Source organism: Neomonachus schauinslandi, chromosome 5, assembly GCF_002201575.2.
Source record: "Neomonachus schauinslandi chromosome 5, ASM220157v2, whole genome shotgun sequence".
In the NCBI taxonomy this organism is placed as follows: domain Eukaryota; kingdom Metazoa; phylum Chordata; class Mammalia; order Carnivora; family Phocidae; genus Neomonachus; species Neomonachus schauinslandi.
In genome coordinates this window covers 116,906,228-116,922,629 of record NC_058407.1, presented here as the reverse complement: position 1 = coordinate 116,922,629, position 16,402 = coordinate 116,906,228, and the positions used below count along the sequence as shown (strand labels likewise).

The 16,402-nt window shown below is 40.7% G+C and overlaps 1 protein-coding gene across 2 annotated transcripts in view; it reads left to right on the top strand.

The window, feature by feature from the left end:
- SPAG6 (sperm associated antigen 6) overlaps window positions 1–255 on the top strand; it is a 59,815-nt gene extending 59,560 nt beyond the window's left edge. For both annotated transcript variants that reach the window (XM_021696756.2, XM_021696757.1), the window contains one exon: window positions 64–255. In XM_021696756.2, coding sequence (XP_021552431.1) covers window positions 64–133 — 70 coding nt within the window. In that variant the 3' untranslated portion in view covers window positions 134–255. The remainder of the gene's footprint in view (window positions 1–63) is intronic.
- Window positions 256–16,402: the final 16,147 nt, after the last annotated feature.

The window sequence follows — 16,402 nt, the reverse complement described above, 5'->3', positions numbered from 1 at the left end:
ATCTTTTGTGCCTGCTGTGCTGAACCTTTTCATAAGTATCTAACAGAAAATTTTCTTTTTCAGGTATTATTCCCCTGGATATTCAGATACACTTCTGCAGAGAGTGGACAGCTATCAACCACTTACTCACTAAGCAAAGTTCTGTTTTTATACTCTAATTCACAATGGAGTATTTATGAATGACAGTTGTTAAAGCTCTTTCTAAATATTTGAACTAAGTACATTCTAGATTTATTCAGTGGGAAATACCTTTGGATAATATTTTCTAAATTTATGTAATACTTTGAAAAATTAGTGGTCTGAATAGATGAGGAACTACTGGTCATTTGCATAGGATTTGTTCTAAGGGTAAATTTTTGGAAGACACTAAAAGGTCTTAAGGCATTTGTTACTGTCCTTTTGAACCCCTCTCCACAGCCCCCAAACACTCACACCCCCAACTACATATAGATGAAAGATGGTGTTGAAAACTTTTAGTTACTTTGGCCAATTCCTCCTAGACACAGGCAAAGAAAACTGGCCTTGCAAATTCCTCAGCAGGACATGGATGGGAAACAGCCAGAAGAGGAAACTAATGACAGACGTATGGGGCACCGGAAGAGATGCTGATGCTGTTTGCATCAGTGCATCATCCAAACACAGGGAATCGATTGATAACCTGTCAGGTTCTCCTAATAACTTAGGAAGCTCTCCTCTTCATGCCAAGTTTTCTAAGCTCTTTTCTCACCTCCCTGAGACTCTTCCTTACCTTTCATGGGGCTGGAGAGGGAGGAAGTCAGTATTAAGCATTACTCCACTACAGACATGCTTCCCATTTCATTGAAAAGTTTCTGAGTCTAGCCCTGCTCATGAATAAACAAGGAAGCAGACACATAAAATGGGTCCTCAGTATACCCTGTCCTCACTTCACGTCCCCAAGTTTTAAAAGCCACATTTTCAGGGATTTAAGAAATAAATTAAAAAAAATACCACCAGACTTAGACTTTGCATGCATTTTCACTTAGACAGCTGAAAGGAGGTGAGAGGGAGTTTCAAAAAAAATTTTTAAATAAAAACAACATTAGAATCTCCTTTGCCTTTTTCTCTTGTGGTGTACTTCTGACCTTGGGGATTACGTGATTAGGTTTAAGTCTTGGTTAGTTGGTGTGTGTGTGTGTGTGTGTGTGTTTGTCTGTGTTTTGATCTAGAAGGACATTCCTTACCATGATCTTCCCTGGATATCTCATTTAGCTTATATAAACAGCACTTTATTTTTACAACTTCAGGAATAGGATACTTGACTCTTATTGGTTGAAACTTATTCATACAGTTCATTTGTTATGAAAACAGGTGCATATCAGTGGTGCTGAAGAGAGATGTTGAAAATCTAGGTTCTAAACATATCTGTTACAGAGTAAGGAGTGATAATATTCGTTCAGCTTACTCTTAAGATGCTTATGAATTAACCTCCAGTGATACAGGTAACAGTTTTGTAAACTGTTCCATTCTGTGCAAACTGACATATGAACTAAGGGGAATCTTGACAGTCAATAACAGATCACACATTTTGACCGGCAATTGGGCACATCCTTTTAGGTAAGTGGAGTTGATACCAAATGATTATGATAAAGAAAAGCTACATTGCCTACCCTCATGGAGTTTTCTAATAGAAACACATTTGCCCAGACCCAGGGAATAAAATAGGCACAAGATACTGAACACAAACGGGCATATTTCATGTAAAAGCAAATGACAGTCTCATATTTACAGGAGGTTGTCCTGTTTTTCTTTCTCTTTTCAAGTTTTTAATTCTAGTTGCTTTTGACCTGTTTTTCTAATCTTTTCCTCTCAAACTACCCCCTTAAAGGATTAGATTTGCTCATTTCTAATCTTGATTTGAGGTCCTGCATAACATAAACCCTGACCTTAAACTCCTGGGTGAGGTCATCCCCATTCCAATGTGTCAAGTTCAGAAACTAACCTTGAAAGAGTGATTTGTCTGTTTTCAAATCACCAACTCTTTAAGTTAGGTGCTAGTGAATGTTGAGGCTGGTGTATACTGTAGCTTATTTTGCCACAAAATTTACTATCTAAAGAATACTGATTTGTAGCTATTCTGTTTCAGAGATTAAAAGGATTAAATGACAGTCATAACTGTAACTATTACATTTACTAGTCCATTAAGGGACTTTGGACTTTTAAAATATGATTTGGCTATGCAATTATTTTTCTAGTAATATGAATACTTATGGTTTTTTTTAAAGTTTTATTTCTTTGTCAGCGAGAGAGCACATGTGCAAGAGAGAGCACAAGCAGGGGGAGCAGCAGGCAGAGGGAGAGGGAGAAGCAGGCTCCCCGCTGAGCAGGGAGCCTGATGCGGGGCTCAATCCCAGGACCCTGGGATCATGACGTGAGCCGAAGGTAGACGCTTAACTGACAGAGCCACCCAGGTGTCCCCTTATGGGTTTTTTTTAAAAAAGAACCATTAGAGAGAAAGAAAGAGCAAGAGTGGGAGGGGAGAGGCAGAGGAAGAGGGAGAGAGAATTTTTTAAGCAGACTGACTCTGCACTGAGCGCAGAGCCCCACACAGGGCTCAATCTCACCACCCCAGGATAACAACCTGAGCCAAAACAAAGAGTCTGATGCTTAACCAAATGTGCCACCCAGGTGCCCCACTTTTGTTTTTAAGAGGACTTCACAGGGCATAAAATTAAATATTCAGTGATATTGCTTTAAAGAATGGTAAGTTTTGTTGTAATTAATCTTTTAAAAAATTAGGAAATATAGGAGAGGATAAAGAAAAAAGCAAAAACATCACTCCAAATCTCACAACCCAGAAAATAATTGTCATTAACAAGCTGACATAATCCTAGATACCTCCCTGAGCCTTTGTACAGATAAATTTTTTAGAGAAGTGTATTCATGTTATCCGTGCTGTTTTAAAATAAAAAGCAAAAGTTGTAATAGCTTGTTTCACAGAAGATGGAGCTTTTTCATTTTTTTATTTCAGTGGGTCTAATAGGGGAAAGGTGGTCTCAGTGGTAAATTAAGGATCAATATAAAATACTTATAAATGGGCTCCTTTTATTAATGATTGACTAGTATTTGCTATACAGATTTTATCTTTTATATTTTTTGGTTTTTTTTAGCAGACATTTTATTTCATAATTTCATAAGTGATTTTATTAAAACAGACCATGAAGTTTAAGGTCTTTTTCTTTTCTCTTCATACCTGAAGTTATGACTTTGTGAATGCTACAAAGATTTTATTCTTATTTTTATTTATTTTTTTTTTAGAGAGAGTGCATGTGGCGGGGGGTGGGGGGCAAAAGGAGAGGAAGAGAGACAATCTTAAGCAGGCTCCACGCCCAGCGCAGAGCTCAACACGAGGCTGGATCTCACGACCCTAAGATCATGACCTCAGCTGAAATCAAGAGGTGGATGTTTAACCAACTGAGCCACCCAGGCACCCCTAAATGTTACAGAGATTTTAAATTGAGTGCTACTTATGGCTTACCAGTTTTACAACACTGGATCAATACTACACTAAAAATATAACATTTTGCAAGGTGGGTTGGTGTAGATATTTATATATTAAAATAAAGCTTATAATTTTTCCCATGTATACAGAATTGGTGGTAATACATTCTGGCTAAAATTTATACTAAAATATAGAATGTATACATTACTGATGGTAAGTATTTACTCAAAGTATTTTTGGATATAAAGAAGTCCAATCCTTTGAGAACTACTGTAACCTGTTATTGACTTCTCTGCTTTTTGAATTTCTGTAGCACATATAGTTTAAATCACACAAGTGTAATTAAAATTCCAAAGAGAATGTCATCATTCTCCCATTTTTTTTTTTCTTCACAAACTTAAGTATGACCTTTTTCTTGGATGAAGCACCCTGTGCTTTTCTGTCCCCAGTGGCACTTAGCACTGTTGTAAGCATGCAGGAGCACCAGTAGCTGGCTGGGCTGAGCATCGGGGCAGCGCAGCCCTCTGTGGTCACGTCTCTTCAAGTCCCTACACCTTACTTTTTCTGAAAGATTTTTCTTTTCTTTTTTTTTCTTTTTTCTTTTTTCTCTTTCTTCTTTCTTTCTCTCTCTCTTTCTTTGACAGAGAGAGAGCGCGCAAAAGCAGGGGGAGTGGCAGGCAGAGGGAGAGAGAGAAGGAGAAGCAGGCTCTCTGCTGAGCAGGGAACCTGGCGTGGGACTCGATCCCAGGACCTGGGATCATGACCTGAGCCAAAGCAGATGCTTAACCATCTGAGCCACCCAGGCACCCTTGAAAGACCATCATTTAATGTAGAAGAGCACAGGTTCTAGAGTTAGAGACCCATTTTAGAATCTCAAAACTGCTATACCCTGACTCAGTGGCCTTCAGCAAATTACCAATAGTACCCATTTTATAGGATCCTGAGGATTAAACAGGGTGAATGAGCACAGGGCCTGGCATGTAGTATGCAGTGACAGCACTAACTATATGGTATCTTTGCGTATCAGAAAAAGATGCACTCTCCTCAAGACACTTTACTTTCATCTAGCAGAAATTGTTGTAATATTCTGATTTTTAGATTAAGACACTTTACTGCCATCTACTGGAAAATTCTCTTAGTAAATATGCAAATCCATGATTTCTATGATGTGAACCACATCCCCTTAGATGTGCAGGTGCCCTTGTGCAGTATACAACCTGCACAACTGTGCACATACGTGCTCAGTAGATCATATTTGCTACTCTTCTTTTCACTTTTGTAAATGGGGTTTGGAAGAAAATTCCAGATAAACAATGCTATTGTATGAAGCAATTCATTTAAAAAAGTCAAGGAGTCAAAGTTAATCTCTATAAATAGTTTATCTCTATTTTGTTACAAAGCCTGGAAACATTTGAGCTTACTACTTTCACTTCCCACTTGCCACACAGAAAGGTACGTTTTACAGTAAAACCTGCAATTTAAGTTAGCAGAGATACGAACTAAGCCATTATTCTGGCATTTATAAAAACCGAAAGACCAAATAGGGGACATATATATGCAAAATCAAAGTACGTTCTGGAATAATCTATATAGCATTATATAGCATTTTAATCTTGATTTTAAAATTGGTTTCAGAATATTCCATCGTTAATGCAAGATGGCGGATCTCTGGAAAGCAACTCTGCTGGGGCTCTGCTACCCTTTCTTCATCCCAGAACCTGGGCTGGGATATGACGGGTGACTCTTCTAGCCAGATAGCCTTCATTGAAGGGGTCATTTTAGGACCTTTTTGTACACAAAAGGCAAAAATCTGGCTCATTTTCATACCTAGCAGTCCGATCATGAAGAAGGTTGACTACAGTTGGGTAAGGGAGAGTTTATTGATAATGGGAACTCTCTCTCAGGATATAGGATTCATCTCCTTGGCAAGGACCCTAGGAGCTGGGATGGCTCTTGGAAGCTTGGAGGAAGTGACTTCCCATAGGAAATGAAGTGGAAATGCTGCATCTGCCATGGCAGACGGGAAGAAGGTATCATGTGACTTGAGGGCTGCGCATGCTGCTGCACAGACCCTAGATAGGACTGGAAAACCCATTGGCAGACTCTGTTCTAAGAGAAGCCCAGAGAACACCCCATTTATCAAGATGGTAAGAAATGAACTGTTAAGAGGGTAACAACCATTGAGAATCTCAGTAATAATGCTCTTCCTATGCCAGGGTTGACTGGTGGAGACAGTGTTAGAAAACTGAGCTCCTTAGTAGGGATGATGGGGTCCCAAAATAATAGAGGCCAGGTGAATACTTAACTGTCAGAAGAAGCAAGGTGTGTGCAATTATTGCAATGAGTTGCAAAACTGGAGTGGCAACCAAGGATCCAATCCGTAGACAGCCATGAAGACTCAGCGTTTCTAGAGGTAGTCATTAAGGGTATCCATTTATAAAATAAAAATAAAATGAAAAATGGATGGTCAGTAGGCTAAGGGCAGCTTAGTCACAGTCACTTGCCCAGTTTCCAGACCTGAGTCAATTCTCAGATCTGGAACCAACTGACTGAAGGACAGACTGGCTGCAATGAGGATGGAGCCTGAAATGCCTCATCCAGTGTATTCAGGGGCTATTTCCCATGCACTTCAAAATACTGCCCCCATCCTTTTAGTGGGTGACAGAGCACTGCAGCAGGGGTACGCCCCAGGACAAGGGGCCCTGCCAGATCACTCAGCAGGCCCTGTGGTATTAGAGGGATCTGTGGTGGGAAAGGATGCTGTGCAGAGTTACTGCTAATCCCAATAGGGGAACCAGAGCATAGGCTCCTGGGATTTGGGAGCAAGGTCATACCATCTATAGTAAAGAACTTTACACCATTTGAGAAGAAGTTCTTATAGACTGATGCCCTGATTGAGACAGAGCAACGGACCATGGGACATCAAGTAACTAACTCTGCAACCAGAGATAATCATGAACTAGGTTCTATCAGACCCATCAGGTCATAATTTGGGTGGGCCCAGCAGCAATCCATCATAAAATGGGAATGTAAGATCCAGGATTGGGCATGGGCAGGAGGGCCAGAGGGCACAAGTCAGTGGTTCCAGCTCCATGTCTTCTACCACTACTGTGCTGGCATTCACAACTATGGGTTCATAACTAGCTCACGACCGTGGCTACATGGGGGAGTCTCTTATGGCCAGCTGACAGAAGAGGAGAAAGGCCAACCTTCATTTACAGATGGGTTGGCCCAGCACAAGAGTGTAAGCCAAAAAGAGGGGTGCTGCACTGCAGGCCTACTTAGGGGGGCCCTGAAAACAGTGGTGAGGGAAAGTTTCTGGCGATGCACCTGGTTGTCTGCTTTGTGTGGAAACAAGAATAGTTCAAGGTAAGAATATACACAGGCTCATGGACAGTGGTAAATGCAGTGGCAATTTGGCCAGAGGCTTGGAAGGAGAAATATTAGTATATCATGGATAAGGTGTGGACACAAAGTGTGAAGAATGTTGTGTCCCAGGTTCATGCATATCAAAGTGCCACTATCAGATAGGCACTAAATAACGTTCATGACCCAGCCAGGGACATCAGCCAGGCTCTCATCAGCTACTGTAGTGCTGGCACTAATGGGTACTTAAGTGGAGTAGTCATGGTGATGGGGATGGTGGCTATGAATAGGGCTTCGACTCATCAAGGCTGATCCAGCCACTGCTGCCGCCAAATATCCAATCTGTCAATCAGAGAAATGAATGCTGACCCCCCAGTTACAGCACCATCCCTCAAGGCAACCAACCAACCATCTGGAGGTAAACTGACTACAGTGGACCTCTGTATTCATCTTGACTAGGGTTGTTATATAGTCTAAGAATAAGTTTTCCTTTTCTATCTACAGGACCCAGCCAACATCACCATCTGAGAAGTAAGAATGTTTGATCTACTGACACAAGATCCCATACAACACTGCTTTGGACCAAAGAGTACACTAGTACACTGGTCCAATCCCATACTGCATCTTAAATCACTGGCATGACAGAAGGGTAGAATGGCCTCTTAAAGACACAGTTGAGGCTCCAGCTAGGAGATGATACGCCTTGAGGTTGAGATGCCACCCTAAACCTTTAACCGTTAGATGGTACTGTGTCCCCAACAGGTAGAATATATGGGTCCTGGAACTATGGGGGAAAGTAGGTGGCATTCCCAGTGGTATACTTGGAGAGTTCCCAGTGGTACACTTGGAAAGTTTGTGCTTCCTGTCCACAAAACTTTAGACTCTGTGGGTCAGAAGGTCTTGTTCTCAGAGGGGTAAAGCTTCATCAGTGGACACAAAGTCCCACTGTACTTTATATGATGGCTGCAGCTCTAGTCACTTCAGTCTCCTTATGCCAAGAGACCAGGAGGAAGGAAAGGAGTGACTAAACTAGCAAAGATCATTGATCCTGATCATCAAAAGGTAGAGCTCTGTTACAGAATGCAGAGAGGGAACAATGTTTGGCACACAAATGATCCAATGGAGTCTCCTGATGCTCCCATGCCCAGTTTTAACAGTAAACAGATAAGAACAGAAGCCATGATCTAAGATGGGAATGATGACCAGGTCTTAAGACTCTTGGAGATGAGGGTCTGGGTCACCTACCAGGCAATATGCTTCAACCAACATGGGTGCTAGCTGAGGCAAATCTAGAATGGGTGGTGGAGAAGGAAATAAAGTACCAGTTACTGAAGGCTTGAGATCCATTGCATCTGTAGCAACTATAGTTTTCCCACAAACCGTCTTGTAAGTTTCCCCAGCAATAAAGGCCAACCAGAATCCTAGAGTTGCTGGTTATTAGGTGGATGAATTTATTATAAGAAACAGTTGGTGGCACGTGAAAAGATGCTCAATATCACTCATCATTAGGGAAATGCAAATCAAAACCACAATGAGCTATCACCTTACACCTGTCAGAATGACTAGAAACAAAAGGACAAGAAATAACAGGTGTTGGTGAGGATGTGGAGAAAAAGTAACTCTTGTGCACTGTTGGTGGGAATGTAAACTGGTGCAGCTACTGTGGAAAACAGTATGGAGGTTTTCAAAAAATTAAAAATAGAAATACCATATGATCCAGTAATTCCACTACTGGGTATTTACCCAAAGAAAATGAAAACACTAATTTGAAAAGATATATGTACCCCTATGTTTACTGCAACATTGTTTATAACAGCCAAGATATGGAAGTAACCCAAGTGTCCATCAATATATGAATGGATAAAAAAGTTGTGGAATGTGTGTACATATATATATACACATACATACACATATATACACCCACTGGAATATTACTCAGCTATAAAAAAGAATGAAATCTTGCCAATTGTGACAACATGGATGGATCTAGAAAGTATCATGCTAAGTGAAATAAGACAGAGAAAGACAAATACCATATGATTTCTCTTATACAGAGAATCTAAAAAACAAAACAAATGAACGAAGAAACACATAAAAAGCAGAAACAGACCCACAAATACAGAGAACAAACTGACGGTTGCCAGAAGGGAGAAGGGCGAGGGGCTGGGCAAAATGGGGGAAGGGGAGTGGGAGGTCCAGGCTTCCAGTTATGGAATGAATAAGTCACAGGAATAAAAGATACAGCATAGGGAATATAGCCAATGGTATTGTAATTGTGTGGTATGGGGACAGACGGCAGCTACACCTGCGGCGAGCACAGCGTAATGTATAGAGGTGTCGAATCACTATATTGTACACCTGAAACTAATGTAACACTGAGTGTCAACTACACTTCAGTAAAACAAGGAAAGAAGCAGCAGATGGGTCTGAGCAGGGATGAACTGTAATGGACGCTCCTCTTCAAAGCCAAGGGCCAATGCACCCATCCATTCTCCAGCTGCAGCTCTTTCCTAGGCAAAGCTTTTCTATCCTTACCACAAATATAAACTGAATTAAATACTCAACCCACAACCTGAATGAGCCTTAATAATTTGCTAACTCTTAAAATTAACACCTTAAGTTGAACCCTCCCCCCAAAGCTTAAGAACACTTAGGCAACTAGTTTAAATTGGAACCAAACCAAACCAGAACATCACATTTTCTCAGATCTAAACCCAAACCACAGTTTCAGACACTTTGCACATTTAACCCTGGCTAGCCTCTTTTTGGCCTTAGTAGCTCTTGCTAATCAGAAGCTTCTAACTTACTCAGATGGGGAAGAAAACATCAGTCGTATTTCCAAAAGTAATTCCACACCCACGCAACATCATACCCCCCAAGTCACATCATACAAGCAAGTGACACCTGGCTGGTTAATTGTAAAGTCATCTCGGTTCTCCTTGATTTAGCCTAACGAAGGCTCTGAATATAAAGGGTGAAAACTTAACCTCATTTACGATGAGGTTGCCTCACAGCTCAGGCAAAATCTTTGGGCTTCTCATCCAAGGGCAGGGGCAGGGGTGGGGGTGGGAGTAGGGAGGGAGTAAACAGTATTCATGTGGAAAATTATTCTTAGAAGTCTTTAGATTGCTGCTCACACGAGAGATACAGGTCTGGGTTTCAGCAACACAAGGTCAGGAACCATTCATCTCTGTATCCAACATATCACTTAGCATGGCTGCCTGGCACTCAGTAGATCAACAGAGTCACTGCAGAGTTCCTTGAGCCATGCTGGTTGTTGGCAGCAGGGACCTTGGCCAGGACACTGGGAAAGTAGCCTGCCCGAGCAAGAAGAGGCTCTTTCCAAGCTGCACTCTGTCCAGACTGCTGCCATTCTGTTTATACTGGGCATCGGAATCTGGCTGTATTGTCAGCCACAGCCCCTCAACTCAAGTTAGTGCTGCCTCACGTAGTTCTTCTTAGGACTTTAAGATGATAGCAAAAAGGCCCAGTTTCAAAGGAATGAACCCCCACGTAGAATAATTCTGAGTTTAGTAAACTGTGTGAGCTTGAATGCGTACTCCATGCGTGTGAATCACACTCTACGGGGATTTTCGGGTTTGACACAGAGAAACACTGAGCAGGGGCTGGTGGCTGAGTCGCTGGTGCTGGGCTTTGGAGGAACCAGTGGACTTCCTGGGCCAAGTCTCCCAGAGGAAGGCTTGGCTGTTCCCCTCTTCCCTGCATTCCACGAGGTCCTGAGTATCCTCCCAGGAAATTTGCACTTTTACTTAGGTTCTCTCCAGTTGGTTTCTGTCACTTGCAAATGGAAGCAAAGCACTGTAGAGGAAACCAGTGTCCAGAATGATGGTGTCACCGAAGGAAGAGGTGGGATGCAGGAAGGAAAGTGAGTGGAGTTGGGGTGAAGGCTCTAAGGATCACCTTTCTTGGGGCGCCTGGGTGGCTCAGTTGGTTAAGCGACTGCCTTCGGCTCCGGTCATGATCCTGGAGTCCCGGGATCGAGTCCCGCATCGGGCTCCCTGCTCGGCGAGGAGTCTGCTTCGTCCTCTGACCCTAACCCCTCTCATGTGCTCTCTCTCATTCTCGCTCTCTCAAATAAATAAATAAAATATTTGAAAAAAAAAAAAGAATCACCTTTCTTCAGCTACAGGCAAGGGGCTGCACGTGGACGGCTGACTGGAGCTCAGCAGAGGCCTGCCAGGAAGGGTGGGTTTTAAATATTCATCTCAAAAGCTGAATGTCTTCTCTTCCTCTCCTGTCTGCTTAAGAATCTCTCCGACAGTTCTTGCTCCAACTACTTGTTTTGAGTCTCCCTCCCTCAGCTCCTTTTCTTTCCAAGGGGCTAACTGCTAACAAGAGGGCCACAGAGTTCTTTTGATTCCAGGACTGTTTCTCTGAATTATCAGCCATGTTCACTGAGCCAGAGGAGGGAACTCGGACAGTGACCGAATCCCTGCCCCTTCTCTCCATCTTCCCAAGCATCTCATTGTGAAAATGTGGAAGTCAAATCCTGCCTCTGGCTCAAGCCATCTACTTAGATGAGTTTACTGGCTCCGCTGGAAGGGCGGGCTAAATTAGGAAAGGGAAGAGAGCTGTGAATTTAAGAGAAAACTACACCAAATCTGTGTGGGAGGAGGGAAGGAAGAGAGGAGGAATTTGGACCATTTATTTGCAGCATGTCTTACTGACAGTTAAATACAGTGGTTTGTTCTGTTTTCTGCCACTCGAGGGTTATTTAATTAAATTCATGACCTAGGATGCTAACCAGCCCCACATCTAAAATAATTGCTTCTCTGTTGGTGAGATGTAAAGCCGGGATTGATTTTCCCCTGGCCGATAGCTCTCCTTTCTGAGTCATGAATGTCATCTCCACTCTCCTCCCCACGTAATTTGATCTCTGAATTTGATCCCTATTTAGTAGTGCACTTCGCTAAACAGATGTCTGAGTAATTAAAATCCCACATGGGCACACTCGTCCGTGAGTTACATCTATTTAATAGCCAGCTCAGAAACTTTTCACCCTCGGCTTTTCTGCCATCCTGGTGTCCTATGTCACTGGCCTTTAGCAGGCTTCAAATATTAGAGTTCCAGCCGGCTATGTTTGTTTTCCTGCATTCACAGAGCCTCTCTTCAGTTCTGACTGAATTTTCTCACAAATCCCTGATCTCTTTCTCCTTCAGCTCACCTGGATTTTCTGTACAGTTTTCCACCAGCGTTCAAATTCTCATGAGATGAATCATCCTACATTTCATTCATGCCAGCACCAGCAATAAAAAAAAGAAAAAAAATCAGAACAATGTTGTTAGAACCATGGATTAAGGGTGCCTTTTATTTTTTCCCCCTGAGGCATAGCCAAATATTTTAGTCTGAACAATCCCCCCATTTTTTTTTTTTAACTATTTGAGATCAAATACTGGAAACCTGTTTGGTTGCTACAGGTCACTGAAAGATTTTGATGGCCCAAAATTATAGAAGAATGTGTGTTTGGAGCAGGAAAGGGAAGTTAGGAAGGACTTATTACATGGAATTTACTCACTTTTTTTAAAAAAGATTTTTTATTTATTTTTTGACAGAGAGAGACAACAAGAGAGGGAACACAAGCAAGGGGAGAGGGAGAGGGAGAAGCAGACTTCCCACAGAGCAGGGAGCCCGACGCGGGGCTCGATCCCAAGACCCTGGGATCATGACCTGAGCTGAAGGCAGATGCTTAAACGACTGAACCACCCAGGCACCCCTGAATTTACTCACTTTTGAGAGATGATTTAGATGGAAATTTATTTATGAAAACATATAAAGAGATAATGTTAAGACAAATCTTATGATACTGATATAACATTACATAAAACTTGAGGTTAATACTGTAATTTATAGTAGGTAAAAAATTTCCCTTGTAATTGATGGCGCATATTGACTTTAAGAATATTTGGAAATGAGTTTAGGATATATTGATCTTTTTTGATACCTATCAATTTAAACTTGAACAAAATCAGATAAGGTGAGAGTCATATAGCAAAAGAATTCTTTATTTTTCTACTTTTAAATACAGTTGCAGTGCATTTAACATGGATTATTTTATAAAAGTTTCTCAGGGGGCGCCTGGGTGGCTCAGTTGGTTTGGTTAAGCAACTGCCTTTGGCTCAGGTCATGATCCTGGAGTCCCGGGATCGAGTCCCGCATCGGGCTCCCTGCTCAGCGAGGAGCCTGCTTCTCCCTCTGACCCTCCCCCCTCTCATGTACTCTCTCTCATTCTCGCTCTCTCAAATAAATAAATAAATCTTTAAAAAAAAAAGTTTCTCAGAACATGTATGCTTCTTGTGAAGTTCCTTTGTATTTGCAACATTGCAGAATAAAAAATAATGTAATCAAAAAGCAAGCAACGAGTTCAGAAGTTAACTAATACTATTTTGGTTATAGGTAAGGAAATTCTAAAAGTATTCGTCTAAACTTTATTATCATGATTGTATTTAAAAACTAGGTGAAAATCCTATTGTGCAATGGGAGCTTTGTTTTGGTGGTTTACACAACTGCTAGCCTTGTTATCTGAACTAGCAAAGGCCAGGTACATAAACAGAGACATAAATTAACAACAGGCTTCTTAGACCAACAGTGACATGGAGTAGCAGCTAGTATTTCAGGAAAGTAGACGAGTTCAACATGATGGATGGGATTTCTTTCGCTGTTTCTCATCTAGCATCGTTATATCTATATCTTTATAAAGCTGATGGGTCTGGAGCTAGCTGTGCTCAGGATAACCTCCCCTTGATAAAAAGGAGAGCTGTTCCCAGCTCCTTTCCCGTCCATGCAGCTTATGCTTAATCTACTTGAAGTTTAGGGCACTTCTTTCTCTGATCCAAGCCTTCGAAGGCTTGTTTTCCCTGCAGTCATTTCTTATCACATGCTCATCCATGCTCTGTCAGCTTCTTTCAGATCATTAAAAAAAAGATCACTAATTCCAATAACCCATGTATTTCTGGCTTCCCACTGCCTTAGTGTAAACTGGGGAGAATTTTTCCTGACGTCACAAAATTGTGAGGGTCAAATGAGCTCCTGTGGATGAAAGGACTTTATACATGGTTACATGTGGCCACAGAGCTTGGGCTCCAGCTCCGACTGCCCGGTTCAAATATTGTTTTCTAGCTGTGACAACTTGAGCAAGCTACTTAACTTTTCTGGACTCCAGTTTCCTAATGTGGAAAATGGACATTATAAAAGTACCTAAATCATGGGGTTGTTTGGTGGTGGTTACATGAGACAATTCATGCATATTACGAGGTCAGAACATGCCTGGAACAGTCCCCGTTTTAAGCCCCAGTGAGTGTTAGCACAAGTGTAGGCATCAGTTCACGTCCACAACTTCATCTCCCCCCAGGTCTGGGCCTTCGGGGACCTGTCCTCATTTAGTAACTATGGAATGCTAGGCTATATCCCTTGGGCATGGTCTGTGACAGCTAACGTTGGAGCAGGATCTAAGAATCCTGGCTGAGCACACGTATAAACTGGCAGGTACCTTTAACACCTGCCTCTTTCTTAAGTCTTGTCCACTTGCCTTGGCTTCTTCTCCAGTGACTTTGTTTTGAATGATGTTTATCTTGATATTTTAGTTTGCTGCCTATTTGAACATACAGTCACAAAGATAAACCCTTCCTAATCTGGAAAATGGGGAGAATAAGTATCTGCTCCTGGGTTTGTAATGAGATAAATCAAGTGAACCTCCTTCAGAGGAGATAGGAAGCACAATATTCTAGGGGTGCTTTTGAAAAAGAAAGTGGGCAAAAAGCATTTGTAATCCAACTATCATCACATGAAATGACGTGGAAACAAACAAAACATAAAAACAACAAAAACCTAGCATTCTAAAAATGGGATAAATGATTCTTCCAAACCCTCAGCATTATTATTTTTACAAAACTTTCTTAAAGGATAAGATGTTAGCTATTGGTTTAGTATTTACCAAGAAGTTTTCAAAAATTTTGTTGTTTTCATCAGGAATGTTAGATTTTTATCACCTATTAACATGATAGGGGTTTTCATATGTGACCTAAGTGTATGATTTGTTACTTCAATTATTGTATTATTAAAATTCCTGGCATTTCTAGGACAAAATCTACCTGATCATGTTAAAAATTACTTAGCTTCATTGAAAATAATTTGCTATTTTCTTTTTTTAAAAAAGATTTTATTTATTTATTTTTAAAGATTCTAGACAGAGAGAGCATGGTGGGGAGGGGCAGACGGAGAGGAAGAGAGAATCTTCAAGCAGACACTCTGCTGAGTGTGGAGCCCGACACAGGCTCGATTCCATGACCTTGAGATCATGACCTGAGCTGAAACCAAGAGTTGGACACTTAACCAACTGAGCCACCCAGGCGCCCCCAAGATTTTATTTTTTTAACTAATCTCTGCACTCAATGTGGGGCTCGAGCTCCCAACCCCGAGATCAAGAGTCACACGCTCCATCAATGGAGCCAGTCAGATGCCCCTGATTTTGTCATATTTTCAAGGGGAATTTTGACATTGAATTTCTTATGAGTTTGTATTTTCTGAGTGTACTTTTGTAATATTTTTGACAGGCTTTATAATAATTTATTTGCTTCCTAAAATGGGTTAAATTGTTATATCTTTATGTATTTAGAAAGAGAATTATATGTCCTTAAAAATTTGCAAAGATTTGCCTACAGGGCTGAGCCTTTTTTGATTTCTTCTCTGGTTTTGATTTACTTATTTTTTTCTATTTCTTGATTCAATGTGGGTGATTTATGTTTTCCCAGGAAAAAAAAAAAATCTAACAGCATGTAGTTAACTACACATAGTATTCTCATATAATAATAAAAAAAAAAACCCAAAACTTTTCCATAGCTATTATGTCTTTTTCCTTTTTAATTTATACTTTCTCTTTTTTATTAAATAGGTTTGCCAGATATTTCTCTACTTTCTTCCTATTTTTTCCAAAAAAAATTACTTCTGGAATTGATCAATAATTGTGTTTTTGGTTTGTTTTCTAATTCACTGATTTCTGCTTCAATCTTTAATTCTTCTTTTCTCAAAGTTAATTTAAGCATTACTCAGTTCACTTATTTTTATTCTTTCTTGTTGAATTTTCTCCTGCTAAACAATGTTACTAAGGTTGGTCTGGTTTCAAATGACTTTTGGGTATTTCTAAAAATTAAATCTAATCTCAGAGGAGGAAGATTTTCTATCACTGATGGGATGATGTCATTTAAAGAAATGTTACTCGTCTCTTGTGGCAAATTTCTAAAGAAATTTTTAAATGTTTGAGTAATGGAAATACAATTGCAGCAAGCTTATGACCTATTCTGAAGGGGGCAACATCCATTTGTATATATCAAATCTGTGCATTTGCTAGAACATCATCTGCCTTTACATATTTGAAAAGAATCAAGTGCTAGGACTTAAAGAGTAGCTCACATTTGCTTAATGGGATGTCCTCTGATACTGAATACTGTAACGTGAAGATATGTTTAAATAATTTTTTGTTTTGTGAAAATGTGTTTACATAACTTCTGTGTACAGCCTGGCTTCATATTTGCTTGTAATTGAAATTAATCCCAAATAGAA